Raw genomic sequence first — 22,396 nt, forward strand, 5'->3', positions numbered from 1 at the left:
CAGGACCTTTCCTTTGTAGGAGAAACATGCACTTTAGCTACTCCAGAGGGGAATGACTGAATATTGAAGCTAATTAGAATATCTATGAAGCTTGTCTCGTCATCATTTGTTACAAACTAGAAGGTTGCCCGCGCATTGCGCGGATAATGCTATAAACTTTTATGTAAAATAGTTTTTGAAATTTTTTTTACATATATTATAGCATAAATGGTGAATACTTTCATTGCTAAAATCACCTACAATTATAGTAGAAACTTCGGAGCATGTAGGCATATTTTGTTGCATACCATTAGTTGATTGTAAACCAATTAATTGCAAGCATACATTATGCATATCAAACTCCTTCAACCTATCCCTTGTCATACGAAATGACTAACTAAGGTGTTGATCTTATGAAGCATCTTCAATAATATTTTAACTATAGCAGTACTAAGGTTGCATAGTGATTCATGTCTAGGCAAAGCAACAAACACACTTTGATATTATCAAGGCTCTTGCAAACAGCCATACATGATACTTGACCAATAAATAAATAAATAAAGTAAGTAGTTTCAATGATGGTTGAGGTAGACATGATTCAACATATTTAACAATTTTTTAACAAAGGTGTACCGGTATAATATATTTAACAATTCTTTAATACCCTTTTGAGTTTATATAGATTCTAGGCTAACCTTCAAATAATGGAGACACCATATCATTTTTTCTACCCACTTACTTCTTAATTTATACCTTTGCAATTCTATTGTTTCTTTCTTTGTTCTTATTTTTAACAATTGAGTTTCTATCATTTAGTAGGACATAGAATATGTGTAGATTGTGGAGATTATTTTAAAACTTTGCTACCAAATAATACTTAACTCCTCAATAAGTAAAAGAAAATTATTCGCCTAAAAATAATAACAACTTTCTTACCCGTAGCTAATTTAATTTGTTTCACTCATGCCAACTATATAGGCTGCTACATCATACAACCAAATAAAAATTATAAATTTTCTGTCAAACATTTTATCAAACACTATGGATTCAAAATAAATTTGTAATTACTCTTGGGCTCTTTGCACTTCAAATCCCACAAAAGTTTTGCCTCCATTGGCGCTTTGAATGTGACCCAATCCAAATAGATACATGAGTTTGTGCTCCGACTACATGTGGCATGGAAGAGCTTGATTTATTGATTAAGCTTCTTCCTCCTTGATCTTTCTACCTGCCCAACAAAACCAGATTATTTACTCAATCTGTCTTTGCCTTAGGGTATACATAGTACCCAATTTTCTTAATCACATCCTCATGTAACACATTTAAATCACTCACCAAAAGACAAATCATAAATTACAAAAACGGGGTGGCTCAGTAAAAATCTTAACCAGTAAACAGTTCAAATGAAAAGAAACAAACCACCATCTAGTTTGATTGTCTAAAACCCATTACCAAACAACAGCAAAGAATGAACAAATTGAGTATTAGTATTTTGTACCTCTTAGGACTTAGATACTGAAGAAGGGTTTGATAAATTAGAAGCCAGTGGCTTTTTCTCCTTGGGTTTAATGACTTTAGTCCTTGGCCAAAATAGGTAAAGTTGAAGCTTCAATCTCCCTGAGTCCGTTCTTCCTCAAACATTGCAAACTGCAAACTCAATATCCCAAATAAAATTTTGAAAAAAAAAATTGAAAGAAAGAAATAAAGAGAGAGAGAGTTGACAATATTTATTTACAAACACTAAGAAAGGAGCTTTTGTCCATGAACTCATAGAGGAATCGTTGATCCATCATCAATATATAATTTTCCAAAGAAACAGGTACGTAGTGTGCATTTAATTGAAAGGGGAAGTGAAAGAGTTTCTTGTTTTTGATTTTTCTAGAATAAGTGAAGAGTTAAGAGACAGAGAAAGAACTAAAGAGTTAAGATAGAAAATGAGTGAAATTTAAAAAATTTAAAGATGGGTTTGATTTCATCAGAAATTACTTGGAAAGTATAATATTATTGTAAATGTGTAATAGTGCACAGCTTGGTCTCACTTTGCCAGGTGCTTATCCATAGTGTGCATTTAAATTTGAATGGGGAAGTGAATTTTTTTTTTTTTGTCCGGAAGAAGTGAAGAGTCTTTTTTTTTTTTTTTTTTTGGTAATGGAAAGAAGTGAAGAGTTAGGAGAGAGGAAGAAGTGAATTGATTTTTGATGAAGCAATAAGTGCTAAACACAAAAGCTGCATTGTTTTAATTTTTGAGGTTGGAAAAAATCGTTTCATAATAAAGAGAATTGCAAAAAACTCATATAGAGTGCCACATGGCAGAACCTCATGCACTCTTGCATGAGGTCTCTGCTTTTATATATATATTGATGAGCAAATCTTTGTTTAGGGCTTAACATAGTGAAAAGAAAAAGAACATATCAGCCATTATCCTAGTGCTACTTTATCTTTATCTCGCTAATGTAGTAAATGACATTTGATTTTTCAATGCATCATAGGACCTAGCTATTTGGAAAGTTAGTTTGTTAATTAAAAGTAAATGTGAGAAGAAATTACCAAAAGTGTGTTACTCAAGGAAATTACTTGATTGCCCAAAAAAAAGGGGTGAAAAACATTTAGACAGAGATTGTGGGTTCAAGACCCATTGGGTGTGTATGTGTAACCTAACAATAAAAAAAGAATAAAAAATAATAACATTGATATTTTTGTAACTAATTTTATGAGAAGTGTTTGACTTGTCAGTTTTGTTCTAGTATAATTATCAGCAACATAGCCTTCTCTTTTTGTGATTAAAGTCATTAGTCAGCATTTTGTATTCTTCCAAAACAAAAAAATTCCCACTTATTCCCTTTTTCAAGGGGTTAAAAGTCTATAAGGTGAATTAGTCAAGTCCTGTTTATGATGCAAGATTTCATGGATCGTACTTGGGCTTAGAAATTCCTTGTCTATCCATTGTTCATTCTCCAGTTTGTTTTTTGCCTTGTAAGTCCCGCCTTACTATGTTAGTAATTCAAATCATACAGTTTTGACTCTTCTACTCCATTATCTAGTCATAAATTGGTTTTATTTCTTTTTGCCTGAGTCCTAAGTACTACAGTGTTGCAATGCACTAAGACATCCAATATCTCACTCTCTAGCTAAACAAAAGTACCACATGTTACTCCAGAGTTTCATATTTTAAACTAACAACTATTAAACATGGTTATTGTTGAAAGCTTTTATAAGGCAGGTCATAGTAATAAGGTTTGGGTATAGTCAAGTCATGTAATGTATATCTATTTACAGGTATCATGCTTAATGCACCTTAACAGCTTAGTTACTAAGTTTATATGATACAAAACTATTAGCCGGACTTATAAAAAAAAGAAACTGTTAGCCACACTTGTGCCAGGTGTGTGTGTGTGTTTTCTTTGGACAATGAAATGCTAGGTTTTGAGTAATTTGTTTCTGGTTTATTTCTTGAACAGGGGTCGACATGTATAGTTAATGCAGCTAGCGAAAGAGACATGGCTGTATTTGCAGCTGGAATGATCAAGGCAAATGTCCTGCTATCGCTATAATATTTCTGTTTTTCAATTAGTATAATTTTGATTACTTTCCAGGATGTTTTCCTCAAAAGCTAGTATTTGTTTTAATAAGCTATGTTAAACTGACAGGCAGAATTGAAGGGAAAACGTTTCCTATGCCGTACTGCTGCTAGTTTTGTTTCTACTCGCATTGGAATTATCCCTAAAGCCCCAATTTTGCCAAAGGATCTAGGAATAAACAAAGAAAAGAATGGTGGTCTAATAGTTGTGGGGTCATATGTTCCAAAAACAACTAAACAGGTAGAAATGATGAATAATGGAGATTTCTATTTCTTTCTTTTATCCAATATTTTGATATCTCTACTTGGTTGGTGCTCCCTCCACAGGTGGAAGAGCTCAGACAACAATGTGGCCAGATCTTTAGAAGTATTGAGGTGACCCAAATACTAAGTTTCTCTTTTAGTTGTGGATTTGTGATAATTATAGCTTTTCATATAAAAGACTGAATAGCCAACTTTGTAATGAAACAGGTTTCTGTTGATAAACTTGCAATGAGGTCTGTAGAAGAGAGGGAAGAGGAAATCAGTAGAACAGCAGCCATGGCAGATTGTTTTCTTAGGGCTCGTAAGGACACTCTAATACTGACCAGTCGGGAGCTCATCACTGGAAAAAGTTCGACTCTTTTTTTTCCTGGATATGTTGCTTAGCTATGTGTATATTGAATTCTCTGAACAATATAAAGTTCTTTATGGATAATGTCCACTAGAGCAGTTGTTAAATGTCTGTATTCAAAAAAATGGTTGGAACAGCAGTACTTTTTTTTTCCTGCCTCCCCTTTTCTCATGTGTCAATTCATTTTCCATTTGCAGCTCCTTCTGAGAGTTTGGAGATCAATTTCAAAGTGAGCTCAGCACTGGTGGAAATTGTTAGGCAGATCACTATAAAACCTCGTTACATTCTTGCAAAGGTACTTTTATAATAAACAATACTCCTCCTTTTTACCTTTTTGACATGGCAAACAATGGTACTTTATGTTGATCTTGACACATTGTGGAAGCTTTATTAAAACAATTTGAGCTTGTGGACTAATTTCAAAGTACTCAAATTCAAATGCTACATACTGAAAACATTATTACTCTCTTTTAGGGTGGAATCACCTCATCAGATCTTGCTACAAAAGCCCTTGAAGCAAAATGTGCCAAGATAGTTGGACAAGCATTGGCTGGTGTTCCCTTGTGGCAGCTAGGTCCTGAAAGTAGACATCCTGGAGTTCCATACATTGTTTTCCCGGGTGAATATATGTTCTTATATTGTTTAGGTTATATAATCTTTTGTTGAAAATTTTATTTTGAGTCTGACAATTTGAAAATCTGCTTTATAGGTAATGTTGGTGATAGTAAAGCGCTGGCCGAAGTTGTGAAATCTTGGGCTCGTCCCCTTAGACTTTCATCTACAAAAGAACTTCTTTCTGTAATGTCCATTAAAATAATATATAAAGATTTCATAGGATGTTATTCTCTATGTTCAGTTTTTGATTTGATGGATTTTTGTAATTTGCGTGCTTGATTATATTGGTCCCCAATCATATACATCCTGTATACTTGGGTGACTCTTTGTTCTTTATTTTGGGATCAATAAAATATTTATAAAATAAAAATAAAAAAAAGAATTTAAGATATCTTGATACTTTTTTCCACTGATACTCAAAATTTGCTCTATATGCAGAATGCAGAAAAAGGTGGATATGCTGTTGGAGCATTCAACGTTTATAATTTGGAAGGAGCTGAGGCAGTTGTTGCGGCTGCAGAGGAAGAACAAAGTCCTGCCATATTACAGGTTGGAAGTAGTCTATTTAGAAGATTGATATTATAGCCATGGAGACTCATAAATAACATCTGCCATGATTTTATCCATAATTTGTGATAAGACTATTGAGTTTCCAAATTGAAGCATGGACATGTGTTGTCAATTTTTATTCTATTTTTAGGTTGTATTTGGATCTAACGATTATATTTTTCATTTCTTTATGTTGATTTATTTTCTCAATATACTCTTAACTATTCAAATAACACATGTAAATTTATTATACTTAAATTAATATTTTAAAGTTAATATATGTCAATGATTATGTATTGTTTTTTTTTTTAATTGTATGAAATATTTACCTATATGGCTATATTTTCTTGAGATTACTGAGAAACATAAGCATAATTATATTATATTGAGTCTCAATTGAATTTTGAATGAACTTGTATCAAGGTGGATTTTTTAATCTTGATGTGAATTATTTATGATGGAAACAATTTAATTTCATCTCAATTAACAGCATACATTTACATTATTTTTGTATAAAAATTAAGGTTTTTTTTAAAAAACTTATATTAGTTAATATTTTGCATTATTTCTTTCAACACTTGTCTTTTAATCTTATCCCTCAGTGCTAAAATCTTGCTCTATTGACCATTGTCTGCATTGGTGATATGATTGATGAAATTCTTTGGAAGAATCATGATTTAGGGAAATTTTCTGACTTGTTTCTGTTCCTTTTCAGATTCATCCTGGTGCCTTAAAGCAAGGGGGAATTCCTTTGGTTGCCTGTTGTGTCTCTGCTGCTGAACAAGCCAGTGTAAGTGCCATTTCATACACTTGACTTAAGTAGAAAGCAAAAAAGTTTAGGAAAAAAAAAAACGAGGGGCAAAAAAAAAAGCACTGAAAGGTTGAAAGAGAAACAAAGAACACTTGTTTGCACATTCAGGGTGAAAAGCACAGAAAGGCCTGCGTTGTTTCCACGAGTTTCTATCAAGCACTTGATATACTCAATAGGCAAATGCTATTGTTTGGTAAAATGCCCTGTTTTGGCTTAGAATGTGTTTATATGCCTCTGTTTAGCTTAGATGTGACATATATTTTATACAGCTGTTATGCAACTTGAGCATTGAAAATTAGTCATTCAATTAAAAGTGCTGAATTTATTCCTCCCAAAAACCCTTACCAGAAACAAAACTTTCTGCTGAATTTATTTTGTTCTACCCGAAGAAGTGCATCTCTTTTGTCTATAAATAATTGGATTTTGTTAATCTCTTGATCTCATTCCTTGTTTGGTTAAAAAATATGTATGGGTTAGAATTTTAGTTTTTCTCTGAAGACATCCTTCCTACTTTTTGAGGTTAGAATTTGTTAAACTATTGCTGATGACAGTTAGGTACTCGATCTTGTGTTACAAGAAAGAGATATTGGATGTGTTTGTTTCTTATGATTAGTAAAATAATTTATACCGCAAAAATGAAAGGAAAAAATAAACAAAGAATAAGCAATTTTTTATGCAGGAAAAGAATACCGAGAATATGAAGGATTAAATAGTGACATAGTAATAACACAAGCTTTATGTGATTTGGTGTTTGGCTTACCTTTTTAGGCAATTGAAAGGAAACTTACACTATTATACTTGGAGACTACAAATTTTTGAGAAAATGCTATCTATGATGTATCCACATAGTAGTTCAATCAACCAAATGATTCTCTAATAACCAAATACTAGGTCACTAAACATCTCATGAGCCTGTTCTTGTACTGCAACCCCATTCAATTTCTCTTAGGGGTTTACATTGCCAGACTCTTTTACTTCTTTATACTTAAGGTAAGATGCACAGATGTTTTGGAGTAAATGCTAATACATGAATGGCAGGTCCCCATCACTGTTCACTTTGATCATGGAACTTCGAAGCAAGATCTGGTTGAAGCTCTTGAGTTGGTTAGTTGTCTTTTTTATTTAATATCAAAGCCATATGTCTTTCTGTCACCATAGAGTACCTTCCATTTGATTTACTGCTGAGCATTCTATGCGGTCAGATTGCATTCTATTTATCTTCAATAAATAATAACTAAAAAGTCGATTTCATTTTTTGAACCCAACTGTGCCAGGGATTTGATTCAGTTATGGTAGATGGTTCACATCTTTCATTCAAGGACAATGTATCATATACGAAGTTCATATCATTCTTGGCTCACTCAAAAGATATGCTAGTGGAAGCTGAATTAGGGAGGTTGTCAGGAACAGAAGATGACTTGACTGTGGAAGATTATGAAGCAAGACTGACTGATGTTAATCAGGTTACTTCTGTTTTGAATTTGCAAAAGTCAGCTTTTCCTTTTCACACATAACGTTGCCAATAACCGGCCTCATGAATTTCAGGCTCAACAATTCATTGATGAGACTGGCATAGATGCTTTGGCAGTGTGTGTTGGAAATGTCCATGGAAAATACCCTGCAAGTGGCCCAAATCTTAGACTTGATTTGCTCAAGGTAAAGTATATATAAATACTTTTTTGACACCATATAGTTTAGTAATTCAATTAGGATTAAAAAATTTACTGACTTCTGTGTAATTAATGTAACTTTACAAAAGGAAGGCAGCATTTGGTTGGATACTTAAAAACTTACCATATTTGTTACATTAAGGTTTCTTTCTTCTTCTTTTTTCTTTTTTTTGGATAAAGATACATTAAGGTTTCTAAGTTTTTATGTTCTAGAATTATTTTATGTTATATGGTCTATGGTGTTGATTTGAAATTTAATTTGTAAATTTAAATGGCTAAGGAATATGCTGTTAAAAATATTGAGCTCACATTAGTCCTGCTCACCTGCTAAAAATTTTGGCTTCAACTTAAAGCTATGAGATTCGTGGTTATTTTGTGTAATGTTATGGCCACTGGGCCAGATTATCTAGTGTGTCAGGAATAACATCCTTACAACTCAATAATGCTGAATCTCCTTTTTCCTCTCAGACTAAGAATATCATAAAAAATGTACATTGAAAAGGCGGTCTTCTGCTGAGTCTTTTGATTCATGGCTCCACCTCATCCATATTAGCTTTTTACTGATTCTAGCTTCCTTCTACATTTAGGATTTGCGTGCTTTGTGTTTGAAGAAAGGAGTTTTTCTGGTGCTTCATGGAGCTTCTGGCTTGTCAAAGGAACTTATCAAGGTACAAATATTTATAAAATACAAATTTTTTAGAATTTATTGGCTTTTTTGAAGGTTTTGTTAAAAATTCGAGAACAAAACATGTTCTTATGTAATATAACTAACGTTGGTGAATGGCTTTGAGGGTGAGTAACATCATATGAGCTTGCTTGACTACTGCATACAGGGTTGTATAGAGCGGGGCGTCAGAAAGTTCAACGTGAACACTGAAGTGCGGAAGGCTTACATGGACTCATTGAGCAACCCCAGTAAAGATTTAGTCTATGTTATGGCATCTGCAAAGGAGGCCATGAAAGCTGTGGTTGCAGAGAAGATGCATCTATTTGGTTCAGCAGGAAAAGCGTAATAATTTATACAAATTAGGAAAAGGCCGTCAACCCAATCAGCATTATGATGTGGCAATTTATGATATTTCCTTCAATTTGTAATTTTTTGTGAACGGCTGACTGGGAGGCCAGCAATAAACGAATGATGATTTATATAAATATCAATAATATGGGTGACCCCAATCAGTTTTACATTGGTAAAGAGTCTTATAACTCAATGGTTTTTTTTAGTTATTTCCACGGTTAGAATTTGGATTAAAATCCCCTCAGACCAAAAAAAAAAATCAGCTTTATGTTGTACGACTCGTGTTTTCTGCCTTGATTTGTGTGTAACTATATATATATATATATATATATATATATATATATATATATATACTGATATACATATGTATTAGAGCATTCCATTCGGTTTTGCAAATTTCCTTTATTTTGCATCATAAAGCTATATATATATATATATATATATATATATATATATATATATATATATATATTTTTTTTTTTTCTTCTTGTACGCAACCAATTAACAATGTATTGGCTATCCCATTTTTCAGTTTAGAAAACATCATGATAATGTGAGAAATCAGTAGGCCATGTGTTTCGAACTTTAATTATGGATCGGTGACCTGAAAAAGTAAGAAAGTGTTAGCCGAGGATATAAGGAATTAGGATGAGCTAAAAGAAAGTTACATACTCTCGTAACAGAGACGACCCTAGGCACAAACCAAGGGAGGGAACGAAATCATACCAACTTCGATGAGATCACCAGCCCAAGGCCCTAAATAAAATTAAAAAAAAAAAAAAAAACTCTTTCTTCCACTCTCTATCGGACGTTAGAAGAAATCTTATCATCCTACAACTAGAACCCCTAGCAGAAAACTGATAAAAATAGGGGATTTTTTTTTTATCTCACTGGGTTTGTAACAGTAAAAGAACTCGTCCACTGTAAGAGGACAATTCCCTTTAAAAGCCTCCCTTCACAACACTTGCATCGCTACAATGATACTTCCATTTGGGTTAAGTTGGTTTGGGGCAACACCTAGTCTACGGAGGACCTCTCTAGCATTTTAAGGGAATCTAAGAACCCTTAAAAGATAAGCCTCATATACACCAATCATTGGAGAATTTGGAGAGAAGCACTATTCTCTAGGGGTAGGAAGACGAGTATGAATGGTTTCAGGAATTTGATATCTGCCCCTAAGCTTATGTAACTTCTCTGCATCTATTACAAACGACACATTCACAGGCAACAGCACAACATTCCATTACTTCGTCCACCTGATAAGAAGAAGATGGAATGGACGAAAGAATATTTGGAGGGGCTATGGACGAACGACAGACCAGCAGACGATCCAAAAACTGCTCGTTTCCTCATTTCCTCTTGGAGGACCTCTAAGCTAATCCCAGGAACCCCAGAGGTATACAACTCGTCAGTAGAGCAACTATCCCTACTACTAACACTTGTACCACTACTGCTGCCATTACTATCACTATTGCTATTACTATCGTTGGCACTTCTATCACTAGAGGAAGAAACTAAAATTTCAACCAATGTAAATTCTAAGAAAACCTACAAACAAGGAGGAGATTACACCTGATGTTAGATGAAGAAGACTAAGGACGGAAGAGGAATCCTAGACGAAGCATGAAGGACAAACTGGAGCAAAAATGTCAAATGAGAAAATATGAGAAAGAGAGGAGGGCAAGCTAGAGATTGAGCTATTTATAGGTGACCAAGTGGGTCACTGAAGCACCACGAGCCAATCAGAGAATGCCACGTGTCCAATCCACTTGAGGAACGAAGTGATGTGACCCATCAACCACTCACTGACAGCCATGTGGCAGCATGTATGCCAAGTAATATCAACATATCTCATGATGCCACGTGTTCAAGCTATCAACAAATTGAGGTGTGCCATTGATGGGTAATTTATAAAAATATGATTTGTCCAAAAGAGTCATCCAAGAAAACCCACGTCCAAGATAGTTATGAAAAGGAAAAGAGGAGAACAACATTCAACACCAGGGAAAGAAGTTGTCTAAGGAAGACCAGTCATCTACACCATAAGGGGGTATAGATGACCAACAAACACTTAGTAGATTTTAAGGTGTTTTATGCAAACCAAGAACAGTTGCACCACGATCCACTATTCTAATATGTGAGGTGAATTCCCCGAAATTCGCTCCACTCTCCCCATTAAGTCCACACATCTCCCATGATAGTAGACCCACTTCAAACTCTCTTTAAAAAGGACCCAACTTTGCTGGACTAAGGTATGTATTACTATTCATTCACTCATTATACTTAAGTCTTAGAGAGAAATCTAACTTAACCATCGGACGGTCCTTGGCCGGTTCACCCTGGTCACCTTCGATAGTTTCTTTCTTTCTTTTTCAGGTCACCAATCCACCGTTGAAGTTCAAAGCATACAACCTATTGATTTCACACATCATCACATCATATTACCAAAAAAATAAAAATAAAAACTATAGGGAGGAGAGAGAGAGAGAGAGAGAGAGAGAGAGAGAGAGTGAGTGAGAATCAAATACACAAAAGTAAGTTTTATGCAGTCGATAAATTTTTTTGCACCAGATGTAAGGCTCATTTGTGCATTTTTTGTGAGCACTATCATCCATTTTTGTACTTTTTTTTGTGCCTTGCATTTCTAGATGAGAATGCTCTAAGTTACAAACAGACCAATTATCATTTTAGATTCCCATAAAAAAAAAAAAAAACCTTTTTAGATCTTACAATAAAACACTTATGTAATAAGTACGACCTCTATTTATGAAATGAGATCTGCGTTCGAAAAGGGGTATGGCTTTTGTCGATGCTTTGCTAGCATATTTGAATTGCTACCAAATTTCCACGATGAAAATTTGACAGCATTTTGCCTTATTTTCATGGTGGAAATTTAACAACAATTTGGCTTAGGTGCATCGTAGCACATAAAACACTATTCTCACCAAAACTTTCGCGGTGAGAATATGGCAAGTAGATGCCACATTTTCAAGGAGAAAATCCAGCAGAGTTTCACATCTGGTGTGCTATGGAACACTGGCGGGTTTTTCATGCCTATGTATACGACATGCATTAATATGCTCGAACTAAGGTATGCCGAGGCTTACCAAAGTATCAAACACACGATGCGTGTCACATACATAGGGAAACCGATGTCACTAACTGACATGGATAAGGGTGATCACACTTGGTAGGTCATGCACCCAATAAAGCATGAGTATGCATCTACAACACAAACCTTGAATGCATACCCACACTCTAAGATCAAGAGCATCCATGATTACGGAGGGGTTGCCTCCCTAACCAAATATGTCCATCACACGAAGTGTATAGCTACCTTTACAACATGCAACAAGCACAATATATATCACACACAGAGCGGAAAAGAAAATTAGAAATTTTCACACCCTGAAAGGTGTGACCAAAGCAAGGTATAGGAAAAGGAATTCTAATCTAGGAAAGTGACTAGACATGGTTCTAATGGAAAAGGCTAAGAGAAAGAGTGGACCTCATGGAGAGACTAAGCTCCCTAATCTACTAATCTATGCCATTTTTATTGCAAGTTGCACACATGCTGATGTCGCAAAACTGTTCTACATCACATGCTCTGTCCGTACATGCAACACATAAAAAAATAGGAAGCCAACAGACAAGCAAACTAGCACTCAAGCAAAGGAGAGGAAACATGTGATGCCCCAATTTGATTGATTGTGTGGTGTGTAGGTGTGTGATTAGTCCCATATAGGGCATATACTGGGTTGAACTAGGTTTTATTAACAACTACAAGGAGCCTTAATTGTGACTAGTGCTCATTTTGAGGATATGGCTTGCACTTTTCCTTGGATCGTTACATATGGTGTCAAAGCCGCCCTAGTAACCTCATGTGTGCTCAAAGACGCCACCCCACAATTGGGCCCCAATGAGGACATTAGAGATTTAAGTGGGGGAAATTATGATGCTCCAATTTGATTAATTGTGTGATATGTGTGGATATGTAGTGAGTCCCACATCAGGCATATACTAGGTTGAACTAGACTTTATTAACAACTACAAGAAGACTTAACTATAACTAGTCTTTTTGAGGTATAGCGCAGATATAACTAGCGTTTTTTCTTGGGTTGTTATAAAACATGCTAACAAACAAGCAAAGAGAGAAAGCATGTGAAGAAGCAAGCAAGCATGTGAACAAACGAGCAAACAAATAGAATATGTGTCCTTAGGGGGAAAATGTGGGTTTGAATGTGGTGTCCATAGATCCATTAGATTAGATTATGGATGACCCACATGCCAACAAGCATGGCTCCGAGAAAGGTGCTCGGGATCCCATATGTAAAGACATGAACAAACAAGCAAAGGAAGTATGTATGTATGCAAAGGATGCAACCAAATCACATGATAATTGTACATGATGGCGTAAAGCAAGCAAAGGAAGCAACAAAAAGGGAGGCAAAGCATATTATCACACTCAAGGATAAAAGCTAGGCATTTAAGAGAGGCAAGGACACAAGCACGCCAACAAGATAAGATATCATGCAAGCGGTCACATCCAAACAACCAACAAAAAGGAATGATGCAACGGAACATGACGAAAAAGGCACATGTGCAAACAAACACATACTAGAGGGAAGCATAAAGCATGTAAAGTATGGTAAAGATGCAAGAAGCTAGATCTAAACATGCAAGCATGAATCTAAGGGATGAACATGGATCTAAGCATGGAGCATCCAAACATGGCAACAAAAGAGATGGATCTAAGAGTAAAAGTAAGTATGAGCATGTGAGAGGCCAAACAAGAAAGTAAGACTCTAATCTAAACCTTTTATTGAACTTGGGGGTTTGAATGTAGGCCTAAACCAATTGATCTAGATCTACACCCTACCCATGACTCATAGAAAGAAAACATGGCAAAAAAAAAATTATTGAAGCTAAAAGCACTCAAGATAGCATCCAAACATATAGATTTGAACATGTAAAAATGGCATAGAAGCACAAACAAGAAATTTAGGCATATCTTAGCCTGAGAAGGATAGGCCAACATCATCAAAGCAATAAAAACATGCTAGAGAGATAGGGAAAGCAATAGATATGCTAGGAAATTAAAACAAAGCAATAAATGTGCTAGAAATTAAATGGGCGTTGATTGTAGCTGAAAAGCTACATCCACACCCCCCCCCCCCCTCCAAACCTAAAAACCAAGGTAGATGGACCAAGTAGGAGGAAATGGAAGCAAGAAATCTACCTCTTGATGTGTGGAGGATGAGAGAATCAAAGGTTGTTTGTGTGTGTTTAGGAGAAAAAATGGAGAGAAAATAGCTCCCAAAATGCTCAAATTTCCTTCTTCTTTTTTTGGAATCTTGGAGGTCTAGGGTTTTTATATTTTTTGCGACTCCTCGGCTTTTGGCTCTTTCTTGCTTTTCAGTTTTGACTTTTATAGTTTAGCTAGATGCCTTTCCAAACAATGATTGACCTGATCTTAGTGGCAGTAGAAAGGTATGGGTGTCTAGTTTTTAGAATACTTGACTTTTCAAAAATCAAACGGTTGGATATCTCAACCATTTTAACTTCGATTTCGACCTATGAGCAGTCATTGGAAATAGAATTCAATATTCTTCGCAATGGCATTGATTCTAACCCGTTCTAATAGTCAAATCAAAATTAGGTTTTCGGTCGCCTCCGAGAGTCATCCTTAGGTCAAATTTGATCAAAGTTGATGAAAATTTCCAATAGCCTCAAGTTTTGATATAAAAACACGATAAATGTTGTTTTAGAGTGGTTTTGACCAATTTTGACTTTCGGTCAATTCTGGGTTGCCCAAGGACATTTTGACCTGATATGGCACTTTAAGTGCTCCAATGCCTAAACAGGTTGAACCACAATGATCTAGATGTTCTCGTGATCCTCTGGTGAGAAATTTTTTTTTTTTTGAATTTTTAGGGGCTGACACACAAATCGAGGGTAGAAAAAAAATACGGCATCGATAGGCCCACACCACAGACTTTACTAAAGACTTGAAGGAGCATTTCGCAGGTATCTTAAGATTGGAAGGGACAAGAAGCCCATGCAATTTGAGATAGATGATGAGATATTAAAGACCCTCAAAGTACAAGTGGTTGTATGATCGATCTATCCATTTTACAGGGCTTATATGAGATGCTTTATTTATTTATTTATGTATTCTCATAGTTTTTCAAGAATCAAGCTTAGTAGTATAGCTAACTAAAGTTGCCACTTGCAAAAATGCGTAAAATTTAATTACGGGATGTAAAAGGAAAATAAATGGAACTTGAGATTTTGGAATCAGATTATAATAGGTAACCATACATAATTTAATGAATGTAGCACAAGGTAGGTAAAGTAGTGTCAAAAGCCTTGTAGCTAAATTGACACGTCTCCATGCATAAAGTGCTTGGAGGTCTAGAGGGGAAATAGTTTGAGCAACAGAGTTAGCAGTATGTGGTAATTATCTCTAAGAAAAAAAGGTAGGTAAAGTGGTTTAGAATAGTTTTCTATCATTTCTTATTTCAAGAATAAACCCTCCTTATAATCATTAAGATTTAGAAACAATAAGCTATATTTGGCAGTCTTCATATACCCTACCATTGTGTCACAAGTTAAATGGGTTTCTTTATATATATATATATATAATTTAGTTCAATCCGAGTCTCCAGCCATTCTAAATTTTATGTAGCCTGCCAATTTGTTCCTTACAAGTCCGAATACACTCCTATTCCAAAATATCCAACTTTGTACGATATACATTTGAATAATTGGAAATTCAAAGTCAAGCAACAAATGATTAAGTGGACTTTTTAATTACAAAACATTATTATAGGTCGGCTAGTGGACTTTCAACTAAAGCCGACTTGACCGACTTGGGCTTGTGGCTTGCAATTAGAGCCATACCTTATGCAACAAATGGGTTGGGTTTGAACTTTGAACCAAAGCCGCAAAGGGTAAAAATGTAAAGTAAATAGAAATAAAAATAAGGCTAAAAGAAACAACACGTGAGTGTGAGATCATGAAAAATAAAAATTTCTGATCTCATCAGAAATGGCTATGGCGGCTGCTACTGCTAATGTCCTTGTCCCGAGGCTGGAAGAAAAGCAGGAGGAACCACAAGAGAGGAAGACAGATGAAGAAAAACAAGAAGAAAAAGAAGACGTCCTCTATCGCGAGAAAGCTGGCTTACCTTGGGATGACGAACTTCTTAGTGACGATGACGATGACGATGACGATGATGATTGTTTTCCTGGTGAGCTCCCTGAGATGACCCGTGTAGAATATGTTTTGTATCATCAACAGGTTTATGAGAACGGGATAAGCAATCATCGGATATAGTGAGTCTATAGTGGCGTTTTTTTTAGAGGCATTTGTCAAAAACGCTGCTATAGGCATACGTATAGTGGCATTCAAGGAGTCCTACCGTGGTGTTTTAAAAGAATGGGTCTATAGTAGCGTTTCCAAGGGCCTATAGTGGCGTCCTGGTCTTACGAACGCCACTATAGATACTTATTATTATTTTTATTTCAGTTGGGTTTTTTTTAAAAATTTTTTTTATAATAAGGGCTAGCTAGAGGACAAAAAGACCTATAGTGGCATTTTTCAAACGCCACTATAGGTATTTTTTTTGGTTGGGTTTTCTTTTTTATTTTTGATAATAGGGGCTAGGTAGAGGAAAAAATGACCTATAGTGGCATTTGTCAAACGCCACTATAGGAGGAGACCTATAGTGGCATTTTTCAAACGCCACTATAGGTAGTTTTTTTTTTCTTTTTTTTTTTTAGTTGGATTTTTTTTTATAATAAAGGCTAGCTAGAGGACGAAAAAAGACCTATAGTGGAGTTTGTCAAACGCCACTATAGGTCCAGAAAAGTTTTTTTAAAAAAAAGTTAAAAACAAATTAAGAACAAAAAAAATTTAAATAAGGGACCTATAGTAGCGTTTGCAAATGCCACTATAGGTCTGCAAACGCCACTGTAAATTCTGCAAAATTCAGAATTAAAAACCCACTTTCCCACCACACCACACTTTCCCACCTACCTCCAATAATCATCTCCACTCAAATTAAAAAATCCCACCTACCCCCCACTCCCTTATCTCTACGCCACCTTCAGACTTCATTTCTCTAGTGGCGTTTGTAGACCTATAGTGGTGTTCTAAAACGGGATTCAGATCCTCTAGAGTTCCTAGGGTACTCTACCAAGTAGAGTTCATTAAATCCTAACCACTCTTTAATGATTTAATGGTCTAGATTTTACCATGTCAGCATTTCATTAACAATCATCTTAATTGTTTTGTTTACAACATTATTTTATTATTTCAAGAATATTATTAATGAAATGCTGACATGACAGAATCTAAACCATTAAATCATTAAAGAGTGGTTAGGATTTAATGAACTCTACTTGGTAGAGTACCCTAGGAACTCTAGAAGATCTGAATCCTTCTAAAACGCTGCTATAGCCTTTTTTAAAAATAAAAAACATTGGTCTATAGTGGCGGTACAATAGTGGCGTTTATAAATGCCACTATAGCAAACACCACTATAGCCAAAATGGGCCTATAGTGGCGTTTTTAGTACCTATAGTGGCGTTTTACAAACGCCACTATAGGTCCAATTTTTTGTCTCTCTTTCTGATTTGCAAGGCTTTGATGTTGAAGAATTCTCCCACTCTTTCGCATGTGGTAGAATTGAGACGATGGGATTCGGGGGATAATTGATGATGCTGATAAGAAAAAACTTGGTGAATATTCTATGGAAGCAATCCACAAGTACAACACTGATATGGTCTTTTCATAATCAAACCTCTTAATTAGTTACCTTTAATATTATTGTTATTGTTGTTGGCTTTATTGTGTCTGGGACAATTTCTTGTAGAATAAGAACTTTAAGTTCAAGGAGGTGGTGAAGGCAAATGTGCAGTGCGTTGAGGGCCTCATGTATTATTTTACCTTCAAGGCTGAGAATGCTTCTACTGCTACTATTGAAACCTTTCAAACTAAAGTGTGGAGGGGAATTGGATTTGTAGGGGTCATATCTATTAGGGTAAAGCCCATCTCTATCTCTAAGCAAGGTAATTTCTTTTTCTATGCTCCATCAAATAAACCTTTGAAATTGCTCGTAAGTCATGCATTAGCTAGGAAAAGCATGATAATGTTTTACATTTGCAATTTCTTTTTTGATTAATTTTCTTGATGCATTCTTGAGGTTACAATGCTAAGTTAACTTAGCTGGAGAGGAATGTTTGAAAAGGATCTACTTTCTAATAAAACACGTCTTTTAACCTATTGTGCTATTGCTCCTGCTTTGACTTGTCTAGATTTGTAGCTTCAACCTTTTAGCGTGTGTGTATCTCCTTTGTTATTTGAATGATTACTTGAAAACTACCCTCTTTTTAAAAGAGTTGTTATTATGCTTTGGGAACTTATTGCTTGGACTCATAGTAGGATGTATTTGAAACCTTGTATACATTTTATTTGGAAGATCTACTTTCTCTTATTTGCTTTTGGATTTTGATGAATTTAGGCTTAACCTCAAAAACTACTAGTTTTCAAAACTTATTCTCGATCAAATTCATGTTATACTGGAGCCACTAAGCCACTTTAGTTGTTATTTATGTTTTGGTTGTCATTTTTAGAACCCTTTAACTAGCTATTGCTGATTTATATTCTCTTACTACTTTTATGTTCCAGTGGTGCAGGCACCATGATGCACCAAGAATATGTTAATTTGAAACCTCAAATTTTGGAATTTCACCAATGTAAATCTTTATCCAACTAAGGATTTCATGGGATTATTTTTTTAAATACTTTCCTTATTGATGTACTCATTGGAAGCCTATTTAAAACGGCTTTAGTAACGATTTAAGGTAGACTTTGATGGTTGGAATTTTGTTCTGGAAATTATTGAAGTGCTGGGTGTTGATCCCAAGCAGACCTAAGTGTCGATTCAAACGTGCAGCTATTACACTCCTTAAATACCACATTAAACATGACAGTGTCAAATTCTAAATGTCAGATGTGCCCCATTGCAACCATATCTTCAAAATCTTAAGATGCTATCAAAATAAAAATTCCAAATGTCAGATGCCCCAATTAATATATCCATCCAAGAAAAAGATCTAGTACCCTTCTAGGCAAAACCCAAAAACTCCAAATGATCTAATGACAAAACACTACAACTAATACACCCTCTCATAGTGAATCAAAAGATGATACACTATCTAGCCACTATTCTAGCACATACAATACCTGGCCACAATTTAAAAACCTCTTCTCCTCAGGTTGTTACCAATATCTACCCTCACACCGCCATCCAAACATGAAAGGAAACTTGCATAGGGGCCTTAACCCTCCAAATACTTTTTCAAGGAAAGATGACATAGAAAGACCCTCTTAGCACATTATAGTAAGAATGAATATCAAAACCCCCATTTTTCTTCAATTTCTACCAAACACAGTCCCCACTCACAGTAGGAGTATTAGACTCCAACATATGAAGAAAATTTAATTCCCAATAATTGAAATCATCAAGGAATCTCACATATCGCTTTTTAATATGTTTACAGAGTAAACATCACCACACAGGCTTACATATACTTATATATTATTGCTTGATCCATGTCTTACCGACATTATTATCTGATTTATTCTCTTGTCTGAATACTTCGTGTCTGGCCAGCAAATGCCTTTTTCTTTTCTTTTTTTCCTGGTTAGAAAATGCAAGCTTATAAATTTTGAATATCTTCACTTGATTTTTTTTTTCATTTGATTTTTTTCAACAAAAGCTTTATGAGATCCCAGTCTGAACTATGGATCCATAAAACCTATTGTTCTTACTAGATAACTTGGTGATGGACATTTAGTTTGTGTTTGCGTAGCGGTAGGGTGCACATTTTGCTTTTTTTATTTCTAGGTCCCACGCACTGTTCATAGACTAGCAAGTACGGAAAAATGCAGCAATAACTTTAAAACTGAGTCCCACGGGCACTATTCATAGTTTAGAAATTATTTTACTACAGTATTTTCAGTAATAAGTTTTTAATTTTCAGCAATAAGGGTTATCCAAACAGACCTTTAGTGATAATCTTAGATTTGAAATTATAACTAAAGCTCCCAAGGGGTTGTAAAACTTCAAATTGCACTATGCTTCTTTGTTGCTTTGGCGATTGTTCAAGTATGAAGGCTGGTAAAAGAACATTGCTGAAAGTCCAAATAAAGATAAACTTCAAATTGCATGCAAGATGCAAGGAGAAAAAAAAGAATCATGACCAAATGCAGCATGGGTGTAACTAATTATCAATGCAGCAAGATTAGGCCAAGGCAGAATCATGATCTGGTCATAGTTAGAATTGATTATTTAGGACTGTGGACCAGCTATTCTAATAGCTCAAAAATGGAAAATAAGGCCCTTGACATAGTTTTATTGTTTTGTGTTTTTGACCATATTTTTATTATTTGTAGGAAATGAAGACTTGGCAATATGTTGTTAGCGAAGTTCATGAAGGTTAGGAGTGTTTGCGGTGAGGTGCAGCTTTGGGCCATTTTTAACACTGCACTCTGCAATGCAGTTTAGCCAAAATCATAACTGCATTACACCTCATTTTTGCGGTTATATGTGCGGTGCAGTGCGGTTTAGAGTTTAGCCAAAACCATAACCACACCGCACCTCATTTTTGCGATCACATATGCATTGTGGCGTATAAAATGTGGTTTGAAGCTGGTATATATTCAAATTTTGGGCTTTTCTTGCCCAGCCTAAAACTTATTTTTCTTTTTGTTTTGGGCCAAGTTTTAAAATATTAAGCTTTTTTATTATTATTTATTTTGGACTGACTTTCCTAATCAACACTTGCTAGAGTTATTAAACTTTTTTTTTGTTGAAAACTAGGGTTATTAAACTATTAATAATATATTTAATATTAAAAAATATATATTAATATATAGTTAGGGTGTGGTGCAGTGCGGTTTTCTTATTATAAAACCATAAACTGCACTACACCATACGGTGCAGTGCACTGTTACTTGCGGTGTGGTTATGCCATTTTACGGGCAATTTTGGTGCGGTTTTTGTGGTTTGGTGAAAACCCCTAATAAAGGTTGCTGGCAGGAATTTTCTATTTAAGTCATATGGAGGGAAAACACTTTTTAAGTCTGAATTTAATATTATGTATGGTAAGTTTAGGTTAATATTATGTTTTTGAGACTCTAGTTAAATTATGCATGGATGTTCTATTCGTAGGTTGCCGAATGTGGCCTTTTTCATCAAATGTCAAGCAAAGACAATGCTCCTTCAATTTCCTTTACTAAAGGGTTAACTTGACAATATTAAGGATGGGGATTGGGACATTGGAACTACACTTTTCCATTGCGTCTTTGAAGTCGTGTAGTGAGAGTGACCACCACCTCTAGCTCTTTTTGATTCATTGTAGTGCAGCTTGCATCTCAGCAGGACACCCCCAGATCCGTGCTCAAGGCTGCATCAAAGTGACAATAACTAAATATTATAATGAAATCTTAGTTTTAAAGAGAGGACATTTGAATCGTTGATAAAAGTCACTAAGGAAATGGTTTGATTATAAAATCGTAGAATGAATCTTTTGTCCTATTTTGTTGTTTTTTTTAAGATGGATTTTTTAGGTCCATTTTTATCCAAAATCTCAAAATTTTTGAGATAACTCACCCACTCCGCGTGTGCTAACTTTCTAAGCACTCCTAGCTTGAAAATTAACTTATTCACTACCCCCATCTAGGGACCCTCACCCCAAGGGAATTGTGTTTTACACACTAGTCTTCCTTAGTCTAGTGTTAATTCACATCCCACATTCTCTTAATTCTTAAAGAGAAATCTCGTTTTCTGTTTTACTTTTCTACATGTATATATTGTTCCCATTTGAATTCTCATGTCAATATTTGTTTTTGTTCATAATTAGTAGAATGATACTGTAGCGTGTTGAAAAAGAAAAAAAGAAGAAGCTTTTAACACATTTGATGAGGTGTGTTTTTTGGTGTTTGGTGTGCCAAATGCTAAAAATTTAGCACTTGGCACACTTGATGTCAATGCTCTAACATGCTAATTTAATTCCTTTATGTTATGATATTATGCTAGATAGGATTTTTATTATGAACATGCATGTTGATTTTTATGAGATCTGATCTTGAATAGCATAATGTTGTGATATTGAAAATGTTAGCATAATCATAGATCTAGGATTAATATGTTTGTTAGATCAAAACCTTGATCTGTTTTTCAAAATTATTTGTGTTTCAAAGATTAACTTTCTGTTCTAAACCCATTTTCTGCACTGCATGTCTGCGTTATTTTACTACACTAAAATTTTGCACTCCATTAATTTTCTGCACTATTTTTTGCATTAAAATTCTACACCATTTTGAAAATAATTTTCTGCACTAGCTAGTTTCTAAAACAATTTTCTGTTTTGAATTTAAGTATCTCTTTTAGAACTAAAAATCTGAAACTCATTTTCAAGAATGAAACTTAGTTCAAAATCAAACTTTTTAATATCTTGTTGCATGCTTAAAACCTTTTTAAAAATAAAAGTTC

At 34.8% G+C, this 22,396-nt stretch overlaps 1 protein-coding gene across 3 annotated transcripts in view; it reads left to right on the top strand.

Annotated features, from left to right (window-relative positions):
* The window catches only part of LOC142631655 (uncharacterized), a 60,160-nt gene that overhangs the window by 26,600 nt on the left and 11,164 nt on the right, over positions 1 to 22,396 (top strand). For 2 of the 3 annotated variants that reach the window (XM_075805879.1, XM_075805881.1), the window contains 12 exons: positions 3,438 to 3,506; positions 3,627 to 3,797; positions 3,884 to 3,931; positions 4,028 to 4,169; positions 4,367 to 4,464; positions 4,644 to 4,788; positions 4,879 to 4,967; positions 5,223 to 5,333; positions 6,049 to 6,123; positions 7,183 to 7,248; positions 7,419 to 7,607; positions 7,690 to 7,800. In XM_075805879.1, coding sequence (XP_075661994.1) covers positions 3,438 to 3,506; positions 3,627 to 3,797; positions 3,884 to 3,931; positions 4,028 to 4,169; positions 4,367 to 4,464; positions 4,644 to 4,788; positions 4,879 to 4,967; positions 5,223 to 5,333; positions 6,049 to 6,123; positions 7,183 to 7,248; positions 7,419 to 7,607; positions 7,690 to 7,800 — 1,314 coding nt within the window. Of the gene's footprint in view, positions 1 to 3,437; positions 3,507 to 3,626; positions 3,798 to 3,883; positions 3,932 to 4,027; positions 4,170 to 4,366; positions 4,465 to 4,643; positions 4,789 to 4,878; positions 4,968 to 5,222; positions 5,334 to 6,048; positions 6,124 to 7,182; positions 7,249 to 7,418; positions 7,608 to 7,689; positions 7,801 to 8,401; positions 8,483 to 8,647; positions 9,010 to 22,396 lie in introns of those variants that run through there. The other variant, XM_075805880.1, reaches the window with a different exon arrangement.

This window comes from Castanea sativa, chromosome 4 (assembly GCF_040712315.1).
Source record: "Castanea sativa cultivar Marrone di Chiusa Pesio chromosome 4, ASM4071231v1".
Lineage (NCBI taxonomy): Eukaryota > Viridiplantae > Streptophyta > Magnoliopsida > Fagales > Fagaceae > Castanea > Castanea sativa.